Genomic DNA, 11,383 nt, shown 5'->3' with positions numbered 1-11,383 from the left:
TTCTCCACACCTTGTTCGCACATCACCCCCAGTGCGTCTAGTTGATGTGAGCTAGCGACAGACCAGTCTGACCCCAAAGCCCCCCCGGGAGCAGCCTCAAGCCTCGGGAAGCCTGGCTCTTGGTCTCAGCCCCAAAGCCGGGCCAGGTCCAAGCTGGGGTTGGACTGTGGGGCAGGGAGCAGCCCTCCTCCAGGAGACCCCAGCTCGTTCCCCCCTGGGGCAGCCAGCTGTGGCCGTGCCGGCTGGGGAAGGCGCCTGGCGGTGGGGTCCGGGAAGCCGGGCCGGCGGGGAGCGGGGTTCTGGCAGCCGCGGAGGGAAGCGGGGAGGACGCTGAGCGGGTCCAGAGGGCGGGTGGGAATTCGGGGGAGGGCGCAGGGGTGACCGCGGGCCTGGCGACGGGCTCCCAGCCCCCGGGAGCGCCCAGGGGTCCGCGGCTGCGCGTCCCCCGGGGCCCGGCGGGCGGGGAGTGTGAGCAGGGGAGGACCCGGGTCTCCGCCGCCGTCCCTCTCCCCGGGCAGCTGCTTCTCATTCCCTGCGCTCCCTCCCCTCTCGTCGGGGGAGAGGCGCTCCCCCAGCTCCCCCTCCCGAGCCTCCCTTCCCCAGCCGGGCTCTGGCCGGGTCCCCCGAGCCCGCGCTGCTGCCCGGCCCGGCCCGCTCGGCTTGGGGCACGGCCGCCCCGGGGGCACCCACGCCGCGGGCCCCCGGCCGGCGTTGGGAGCGAGGGGCGGGGGGGGCCCGCACCGTGGGCTGTGCCGGCCCCCGGGGATGCACCTGAGCGGGGAGGGGGGTCGGGCCCCCCCCAGGGACCGCGCTCGCCCCCGCCCGCCGCCCCCGCCGCGCCTCGGCCCCCACACCGGCGGGGTGCCGGCCCCCGGGCGCAGCCCCTCCGCCGGCCGCCCCCCCACCGCTCCCCGGGGCGGCGGGCGCCGCGGGCCGGAGCTGGCGCGGGCGGCGGGGCGGGCCGGGCCGTCCCCCGCGGGGCCGGGCCGGGCAGGGGCGGGCCGGGGGCGGCGGGCCGGGCCGGGCCGGGCTGGCGGGGTGCGCGGCTCCACGTGACTGCGGGGCCGGGAGAAAACCGGGGCCGGCGGCGGCGGCGGCCGCACTGCGCCCGGGCGGCGATCGCGGGAGGCGCTCGGCAGCCGCTGCCCCGAGGCTTTCGGCGCGCTGGGTCCGGGCTGGCTCTCCAGAATCATGGACTGTGCTGATATGCCTTGCTTGCTGTCAGTGAGTACAGCCCTCTTCTTCCTCGGCTTCGCTCTTTACTTTTAGTTTCCCGTACGGGTCTCGGCTTTAGTTTTTTCAACTTTATTTTGTTCCTGGCCCCGTTCCTCCCCTCCCGGGGTCCGGCGGCGGGACGCGAACCCGCGGCTCCTCCGCCCGCCGAGCCGGGCTCCCCTTCCCCGCCGGGCGCCGGGGCCCCGCCGCCGCTTCGGCCCGGCTCGGCTCGGCTCGGCTGGGTCCGGTCCGGCGGGGCGAGCGGGGCCGGGATGCGCTGGGGAGCCGCCGGCCCGTGGGGGCTGCCGGGCTAGTCCCTGCCCGCCGGGGCGCGCCCGCTGCCGCTCGGGGCTCCTTCTGATGTCGCTCTGCCATTTATTATTATTCTTATTATTCTTATTTTTATGTTTACTCGGAGGAGGGGGGGTTGCTTCTCACCCTGACTTTCCTTGTTGGTTGTTGTCGCGTTTTTTACACTCCAGAGACACCATGATTCCTGGTAACCGAATGCTGATGGTCATCCTACTATGCCAAGTCCTGCTAGGAGGTACTAACCATGCTAGCCTGATACCCGAGCCCGGCAGGAAGAAGGTCGCGGAGCTGCAGGGACAAGCCGGATCCGGACGCCGCTCTGCCCAAAGCCATGAACTCTTGCGGGGTTTCGAAACAACTCTGCTGCAGATGTTTGGGCTGCGAAGGCGGCCTCAGCCCAGCAAGTCAGCCGTCATTCCTAGTTACATGCTGGATCTCTATCGGCTCCAGTCTGGAGAAGAGGAGGAAAGCCTCCAGGAGATTAGCCTGCAGTACCCTGAGCGATCGACCAGCCGGGCAAACACCGTGAGGAGTTTCCACCATGAAGGTCAGTGATGGGAGGAGGTAAATTCCCAGCCCTGGTAGCGAGCGGGATTTCCTTGCGTTTGGAAGCTCACAAATGCATTTAGAAGCAGGATGTGCCCGGCCCAAAATTTATGGGAGGAAAACTGCCCGCCCCCCCCACCCCCCAAGCCCACTGCGTGTGGGTGACAGGCGCTGCTCTCTGTTTTTTCCAGCATCCTGTGCTTAACCCGAGCTTGACCACATTTTGAGGTGCTTTCCCTTCTGTTGACAACAGCGAGTTTCCTTCGGTGCCTCTGCCTCGGGGTCACTCCCTGGGCTCGTGTGGATTTAATGGCTCTGGATCAGATGCGGGAGTAAAGTGAGGGCGGGATCTCGCCCCTGGTTTCTTTTGAACTATCAAAGCGATTGCTGCCTGGTTTTGCTCTTAAGGAAAAAAAAAAAATCCGAAAAAGCCCCTACTCGAATTTAATACTTACAGCTGTGTGTTTATAAGGTTTATTCAATAGGCCCTTGTAATCTGATCCAAATGTTTCCTAGCGGATGTTTCTTTTCCAAAGTAAATCTGAATTATTAATCCAGCCGCATCATTACTGCGTTGGAATTTGCTTCTCTTTCTCCCCCTGCCCCCTGCGCCCCGTAACAAGGCACCTCTGTGCTCCGTGGCGCCGTATCTCACTGGGGAGATGATTTTGGAGAGACTGGGGGGGGCAGGGGGAGCGAGAGGGGAAACGCCTCCCCAAAAGGGGAGGCAAGCAGGGAAGGGGTGACAGTCCAGGCACAGGCACGCGGAGGGTGAGGGAGCTGCGCTGGGGCAGGACCCACTCCGGGTCCAGCTGGGAAGGATGCGCAGGGGAGTGGAGAGGTGCCGGTGGCTGCCAGGCAGGTGAAGTGTGGGTGCTGTGGCTGCGCCGGGGGCTGTGGCTGGCTGCCCTGAGGCTGATGTGCTCTTGTTTGCTCTTTGCACTGCTTTCCCCCCCTGCCCTGCTCCCCTCCAGAGCACCTGGAGACTGTCCCGGGTCCCAGTGAGGCGCCCCGGATCCGCTTCGTCTTTAACCTCAGCAGCGTGCCGGAAAACGAGGTGATCTCCTCTGCGGAGCTGCGGCTGTACCGGGAGCAGGTGGAGGAGCCGAGCGCGGCGTGGGAGAGGGGCTTCCATCGGATAAACATTTATGAAGTGATGAAGCCGCTGTCGGAGCGCGCTCAGGCCATTACGCGCCTGTTGGACACACGTCTGGTGCACCACAATGTGACGCGCTGGGAGACCTTTGATGTGAGCCCAGCTGTGATCCGGTGGACCAAGGACAAGCAACCGAACCATGGGCTGGTGATTGAGGTGACCCACCTCCACCATGCACAGACTCATCAGGGCAAACATGTCAGGATTAGCCGATCTTTACCTCAAGGGCGTGGGGACTGGGCTCAGCTCAGGCCGCTCCTGGTCACTTTTGGGCATGACGGGCGAGGCCACGCGCTGACCCGCAGAGCCCGCCGGAGCCCCAAGCACCAGCGTTCCCGCAAGAACAAAAAAAACTGCCGCCGCCATGCCCTCTATGTGGATTTCAGCGATGTGGGCTGGAACGACTGGATCGTGGCACCCCCGGGGTATCAGGCGTTTTACTGCCACGGGGACTGCCCTTTCCCTCTGGCCGACCACCTCAACTCCACGAACCATGCCATCGTGCAGACGCTGGTGAACTCCGTGAACTCCAGCATCCCCAAGGCCTGCTGTGTGCCCACGGAGCTGAGCGCCATCTCCATGCTCTACCTGGATGAGTATGACAAGGTGGTCCTGAAAAACTACCAGGAGATGGTGGTGGAGGGGTGCGGGTGCCGCTGACCCCCTTCCCTGCCGCCCTCTCCTCCCCTTCTCTCTCCCTTCCGTCCCACCCCAGAACTGCTTGCTATAGCTGGACTCTTCTCTAAACTAAACGTTCACCTTGACCTTATTTATGACTTTATGTGCAAATGTTTTTGACAATAATGATCATATATTTTGACAAAATATATTTATAACTACATATTAAAAGAAAAAAATAAAATGAGTCATTATTTTAAAGGTAAACGCATTTTGTGTCTCGCCTCTCAGGGTGCTGCTGAGGCTGTGCTGGCTGGGTGTGCAGCAGGGAATGTATCTTCTCTCCTGCTCATCTTCTTCCCCTTGCCCCCGCTTCCCCCCACCCTCCTCTTTTACCCCTTAAAGGCTTTGCAAATTTTAGTCTTTCTATTTCTTGCCAAGGTACCGCGGATCCCCCTGTGCTGGGGCTGCACCACATGGGAGATGAGGGTCCCTGGAGATTAAGAGCTGCTGCTCCTGGCTGCTGGGAATAGAGCCGACCTTGCTAACCTGGCCCAAGTCTTTGCAAAGCAACCCACCAAACATGCATTTGAAAAGGTGAAGATTTACCTGAGGGCTTTATGCTAAAACCCACTGGGTTTCATACCCTTCCTCCATCTTCAGGATTGCCCAGGTTTTAAAACTATTAACATTTTCCGACCCCCCCCCCCCCCCCCCCCCCTCCCCATCCTCCCCTCCCCACTGGAGATTGGCTTCTTTGGGAAGCTTCAAAGGTTTGCACGGGTCCTTTGAAGATCAAATCACCCCATTACAATGCCAAAAAAAAAAAAAAAAAAAGATATCTGGAGCAGTTAAATATGTGTTAGCTAATAGCTACCTATGCTGTGTCCTTTCCAAATTGCTTCCGAGCAGGAAGGTGATCAGAGCTGAGCAGGTACAGTTGGAGGTGTCTAGGACCTGAAACCCCCAGCTCAAACACATCGGATGGGCTGTGTTTGGCTTGGAAAATAGGGAGCTGTGCCCTAGGCTGGGCAGCACGGTGGGCTGTGTGTGAGGGGCTCCTGCCCTCAGCGATCGTGGGAGTGGGAAGGGAAGGGAGCAGGGCGAGGCTGCATGGTGCTTTTTTTCTTTTCCCCTTTTTTTCTTTCCTTTAATGGTTGAAGCTTTCCAACCCTCCAAAAGGGGTAGCTTAGTTAAAACCAGTAAAAACTGGAGTGGAAAGCTTGCTAAAAGCCTTAGCTCCTTAAAGAGTGCAGGTGGAGAGAGAAGGGAGCTGTGGGGGGAGGCAAGCATGGCCCTGTGTTTCTCCCTGAAACAAAACAAAAAAAAAGCAGCCCTCAGCCTATGTTGTGCTAGCAAGGCTTTTCCACCCCTCCATCCCACCAGGTACGGGTGTATGGGAACAGGCCACGGTGTCCCCTCTGCTGCTGGAGAGCCATCGGGTGGCTCTGTGCCTGCCTGGCTGGGTGCTGCAGGGTCCCCGCAGCCTCCCGGCACCCCACAAGGCAGCGATGGGTGCTTGCCACGGGGACCCAGTGACCCAAGGCTCTCTGTGGGTGCTCGCAGGGATGCACAGGGCCTATAATAGGGTCGCGGAAAACTTGGTAGGGGGATCACTCCATTGCTGGGGAGCCCCGGCGTGCGTGTAGGGGGCTGGGGTTATTGCTGCCGTGTCTCCGGGGCCCCTCGGCCCTGAGCTGACACTCTCATTCCTGCCTTTAGAAGGGAAATGTGTGGCCCGGGGCATCGGCGACCTGCTGCCTCCCCTTTGATGCCTGCATATCAGACATAGCCATGCCAAAGAAAGAATTTCATTTTGAAGTGGCATCAGCTAAAGGCGAGCGCCTTTCAGCTGCCTGACAGGGCAATTACACACATCTCTGCCGATCTGCCCCGCCACCGATAACCCCGGCTGTGGCGAAAGGGGGTCTCCGGGCCCCACGGCATCCCTGGCTCTCGGGGGCCATGGGGTAGCCACTGTGGGAGAGGGTGCCTGGAAAAAAATCACGGTGCCTTTTTTTTTTTTTTTTTTATTTCCCTTTCTAAAAGAAAAAAGTTAAAAGAAAGAGGCTTCTCCCAAGTTTGCTTCCCCGTTTGTCGGTGAGGGTGTTGCAAAGCTAAGCAGCATGTGCGCAAACGCCTCTTGGATTTAGATCATTCTCGTTTGTAGAAGTCTCCAGCCGCTTTGCTGCGTTCCTGCTGCTTTATGGATCTGTTTATTTTGGTGCTTATTTTTGCATTGCGTTTAAATGACGAAACCGAAGCTTCAGCCCCGTGGAGGCAGAGGCACTTGCTTTTCCGCGGGTGCTGCGAGGGGAGAGGTTGTTCTGATGCGTACGTGGCCTTTGGGAGATTTTCCTTTGCTTTGGTTTTCCTGCCCTGCTGTTGGGCTGTGGGTGGGTGAGGTCCTACATGGGGTGTTCTGCTCAGAAACTGTAGGAAAAAACTAACTTTTTTTCAAAAAAACCAGAGTATTTCAATTCTGTAAATTTTTTAAGAATCTAAACTGTGGATATAAACCAGCTGACAGTAGAAGTGATTTATATTACAAAATATTCATGGATGCATTAAGCAATTTACTCAGTGCAGCACATCTAAACTTTTGTATTTAACAACAGAGTACAGGGGCTAAGGGTTTCCCTCCCCGTGTGCATACATCCCTCTGTCCCATGTGGGTGGCGGGCTGCTGTATGGCCTCCTGAGATCAGAGAGGCATTTAGCAATGTTCTCAATCTGATAAATTGTTTAAAAACAGGTAAATGCAACAAAAAGCGTCAGGGAAACCAGAATCAGGCCCCTTTCTAGTTTCCAGCTGATAACCAGTGGCGTTTTTTTCCCAGCCCTTCAGTTTGCTCTGGGTTTTGCTGGTGATTATCAGAGCTCTCTTCACCGCCCTGGCAAGGGAGAGAGGGGTTGTTTCTGGGAAGCCGCGAGTTAAACACTGGTGAGGAGAGACCCGGGAATTCCATGTAGCATTTCTGGCCATTGTTTTGTGCATTTGTCGCAACAGTCATGCGGTTTAATCCTGCGCCCTGGAATTAGTGTGATAACCGGTCCTGTCTGTCTGAGCACTGCTTGCCGTGGATGTGGACGTGGACGTGCCGATTCTGTTTCTTGCTGCCTTGTCTGTACCAGAAACTACCTTGCTCATGCAGCAAAGAGCTGAAGTGGTGGTTTAGTCTCAGGTAGCCAGTGCTAAGATTTGCTTAAAGGTATGACAAATATATCTGCTTTGTAAGTACAGTAATTCCTTTGACTGTGGAACGTATCATTTGCAAATGTTGCTTATTTCAGAGCAAGCGAACACTTCATTTGTGGTGGCTGGTACAGAAATCCCTGAAAGGTCTGAGATAAGGCATATCAGTTTAATCCCTCTCTTATTCAGTCCAAGCTGTGAATAAAAAAAGAACGGGTTGAAGGTGAGTGTGCAGCCACCTCCCCACCATCTAGGTGCCCTCCTGGCAGCTGTGGCCCACGGTCCAGCACCCCGAGAAGCGTAGAGTTGGATGGTAGATGCTCTGAGGCTCACTGTGATGCGATTTCATCTTTGTTCCTTCTCAAACCGCAGGAAGGCTGTGACTTTTGATACCTTAAAAAGTATTGTCATGCTGAAGTCTGTTGTGACTTATGGATATAGGAAACAAGGAGAATATCTCAGCAGGGTTTACTCACCTCTTGTGGCTCCAACTGAAATGTTTACCATGGTTGCTGGTGTGGGCCACTGGCTGTTACGCTGTGACATTATTGCTGGAGCACTGGTGAGGGCATGGGGTAAGGTGTGCTGGAAAATGGGGGTCCCAGGCTCTGCTGTGTGTCAGGAGCTCCTCCCAGAGACCTGTGGTTACCCTGATCCTATCCCCAACCCCTCTCTTGGCTTGTAGGATCCCAAGAGTCTTCTGGCAGGACTTTCTTCTCCCAGGTGAAAATTCACCCCCAAGTCAAAGCTTACAGCATCGTTTTGAGAAGAGCTGCTGTCCTGGAGATGCCGTAATTGAGGAGGGAGGAGGGCTGCTCAGACAGCCAGGCTTTGCCTGTAGCCACAGGGTCCGAGGCTTTGCAAATTAGTTTCTAAAAATGCAGATTGGTTTGGAAGAGAAGCACCGAGGTTTGTACATTGCTATTCTGGGACAAACACAGAGGCTTTGCTACGGAGCCAGCAAAGGAAGATGGAGGCCCTTGTCGTTTGGAGTGCAGTGCTTGGACACCTCTGGCAAGCTTCTCGCCCTATTACAATACAATTAGCGCAGTCTAGCTTAATGTTGATGGCTGAAACTGTTGAATCTTAGCGTCGACAGATGTTCTGTTCTCTTCATTCTGGGGTTTCATAGCATGATAGCAGGTCTGAAGGTCCTCTACTGAGCATAGTCCCTGTCTGAAATCACAGGACCTACACAGGTAGGAGGAGATATTACTGCTTTCCTATAGATAATGATCTTGGGCACAGAGAGATGAAGAGACTTGGACACTTTACACACAATCAGCTATGGAGAGAGGGCAGAGCCAGAAGAGGTGTCTGATCACCTCAGTCCCTGTCCTGTGTTCTAGATACAAAACTCTTCTCTTATTTCAAGTCTGTCCTTCTGAAGATCCATCACTTAACCTCAAACGGTCAAACCGGTGGTGAATTCTTGCATAATACAATGAAAGAGGAGGCTACAATGTCCATGTTCTCTAGGCAGGCACGATAATGACAGTGAGTATCAGAAATGACCCAGACAATGGATATTTCCTTCTGTTCATGGATCCTGCATTGAAGTTTGGAAGTGTAAAGTAGGTTTTGTTAATACATTATTTTCACCTGGCTTCTTAAACAAGCACCTCAAACTTGCTTCCTTATTTGATAGACCATCCACCCAGACACAAGCAGCAGAGGGAAAAATTCATTAACCAGTGGTTGCACCTTAGCAAAGCCCAAGGAGGGATGAGGCAGTGGGGAACTCGGGCTCTGCTGGGTTGTTGGATCAGCTGTGAGTCACTTACTTCACCCAGCAGATGAACATGTGCTGGGACTTTGGTTCTGCAGAGTCTGTCCAAAATCTGCCCCAGCTTGGAGCCCTGTGCTGTTTTTCACACTGTCAGCATTTTTCATGCACTGCTTCCTGCCTGTGCCTTGATGCCGCATTTTACATGAGAATAGCTTTGGGCTATTTTAAAAAAAATATTTATTATTTTCATATTTATTTGTTTATTATATTGAATGGGCATGGCCCATCAACCCCTTGTGTCCTCCCAGGACTCCGTCTTGGCTTTGCAAAGAGCTACTTTGAGCAATGGCAGCAGAGTTAAGGGGAGTCTCCCCTGGCATCTGTGTCCACAAGAAGCATCATCCCCAGCCCCCCAGCAGTGTGCTTGCACGGTGCACCACAGGGGCTGCCTGGACCTTTTGCACAACCAAAAGCCATTACCAGTAGGATTTCACCCTAGAAAGGACCTGTGATGACCTGCATCTTCCATAACATCAGGGAGCTAAGAAAGCTTTATCCAAACCCAGCCCTACACTTTGATCTGTTCATACGCTACAGATGTGGCTGCATCTCGACATGCTTACCTGCCTTTGGTACTCTGTAGCTGTCTGGTTGTACTTATATCGTCAACATTTCTTCCAGTCGTCTCTTCAATCAGGTGTAGCATGGGATGTTTATAAATGCAGATTTTCCTTTCCACTCTTGGTCCAATTCCCCTTTCTCTTGGAGGCTGCAGATATGCAGATCCAGGGAGACCACACAGTTCCCAGAGGAGAAGTTAGCTCCCAGTTCTAGCAGTCTATGAATGGGAAATATTGAAGTTAGTCTACATTTACATTAAAAAAAAAAAAAAAAAAAAGTCTGTGCTAATTCTCTGCAAAGGACCATCTAGCACTGCAGGAGAGGGCAGGAACACAGCAAGCCTGTTAACAGTGTTTTTCTGCAGCACCCATCAGCCTCCAGCCATGTACAGGTCAGAGCTTCTGGAGTCAAAATTAGGGTCATTGTATTTAACAGGCCAGCATGAATTTTACTTCCAGAAATTTGTAGAATTACATTATAAACCTTATAATGCTTTTCAGATCAGCATTATCCTGTGCCAGTAATTTCCACAGTTTGCCTATCCATTCCTTTTGAACTGTTTCCTTTTATTTATTTTGAAACCATTACCCAAAAGTTCATAATCGTGCTCCACAGTTCTTGTATTTTTGGACACAGTGAACCCCTGTTTCCTATTCCTCTTCTCTGCACCAGAGACTGCATGTCCTCCGCTCTGCCACATCTGTCACCCTTGTCCTCTGCTGTGCCCTCAACAGGCTAAAGAGACCTGTAGGTCTTTCCCTTGGTGGAAGTTGGTCCTTGTTGGTGCTTACCCTTTTCAGTGCCATCTCTGGCAGTTTGGGCAACAGTGGTGGAAGATGGACACTGCCGATGAGACCCCTTAGCAAGTTAATCAGCTTGCTGAAATTGTAGAAATGTATTTTAAAGCATGCATGTGGGCTCACAAAGAATCATAGAATCATTTAGGTTGGAAAAGACCTTTAAGATCATAAAGTCCCACCATTAACCCAGCACTGCCAAATAATACATCGCTTTATGTCTTAAATTTTGGGAAGGGTCTGGTTGAGTGATGGCAGGTCCTTTGTATACAACTGCATGCACATACAACCTGGAGGTCCTTTGCAGCATGGCAGAGAGCTTTACACTCCCTTTCCTCTTCAAGTAGAGGTGCTGCTTGGACCTCTGCTCCTCCAGGCCCCTGAGAAGGCTGGGCAGCTGCCTCCCAGCTCTCTCCCCAGCCAGTCTGGGGCTCTCTTCTCCAGCCAGGCTTGATGTTTGTGCCGGTTGCACATGGAGGTGATGCTGTTGGGTGGGTTCCGGCTGGAGCAGGACTTTCCGCACCACCCTGAGATAATTGCCTTTGTGTTGCATTTATGGCAGGGATTTAAAACTCTTCTGATCTCCCGCATGTTTTAGCTCTGCCCTTTCCTGATTAGATAATCTCACACCTCGTGAATGCATTCCCGTAACATGAATTATTCTCCTTATGCTTGGAGGCTTCTTGTCACTGAAAACTGAAGGCTCTGCTTGGTCTGGAGTCCCACAGGCAAAGTGCAAATGCTTTTCCAAGTAATCCACCTGCCCCTCACCTCTTCCTTCAGTAATATGAGATTTTACATGTTATGAAATAATTGCCTGAAACAGGCTGCACTGTTTTACATCTTAGATTATATGGAGGACAGTAGGCATTTTACATTGCTTTTATTGGCTTTGCTTGTGTTGTCTGCGCTGTGATGCACACCTGCTATTTAGTACTGAAATCAGTGAAATCCTCCATGCCAAGATTAGCTAAGACACGCTAAACTGATTATACACCTCATGGGAGAGCCCTGGACAGGCTGGGTGTGTATGAGAGGGCTCGCGAGGGGCTGCTCCTGCTCACTGGGCTGGGGCCAGCTCCCACCCAGGGACGGGCTGGGTACATCGCTTTTAATAGGGAATTAAGTAAACAGAAGGAAACACTTTGCTTGAATGCCACACTAAGCAGTTATCTCCAAAGGAGAAGGACTGG

The 11,383-nt window shown here is 54.0% G+C and overlaps 1 protein-coding gene across 1 annotated transcript; it reads left to right on the top strand.

Annotated features, from left to right (window-relative positions):
- The first annotated feature begins 1,074 nt into the window (after nucleotides 1-1,074).
- BMP4 (bone morphogenetic protein 4) lies at nucleotides 1,075-4,114 on the top strand. Its single transcript, XM_005243001.3, has 3 exons — nucleotides 1,075-1,224; nucleotides 1,698-2,074; nucleotides 3,048-4,114. Exons 2-3 carry the CDS (start codon nucleotides 1,705-1,707, stop codon nucleotides 3,887-3,889), a joined length of 1,212 nt encoding a protein of 403 aa, XP_005243058.1. The 5' UTR covers nucleotides 1,075-1,224; nucleotides 1,698-1,704; the 3' UTR covers nucleotides 3,890-4,114.
- Nucleotides 4,115-11,383: the final 7,269 nt, after the last annotated feature.

This window comes from Falco peregrinus, chromosome 1 (assembly GCF_023634155.1).
Source record: "Falco peregrinus isolate bFalPer1 chromosome 1, bFalPer1.pri, whole genome shotgun sequence".
Taxonomy (NCBI): Eukaryota; Metazoa; Chordata; class Aves; order Falconiformes; family Falconidae; genus Falco; species Falco peregrinus.
This window is presented reverse-complemented; position numbering and strand designations above follow the sequence as displayed.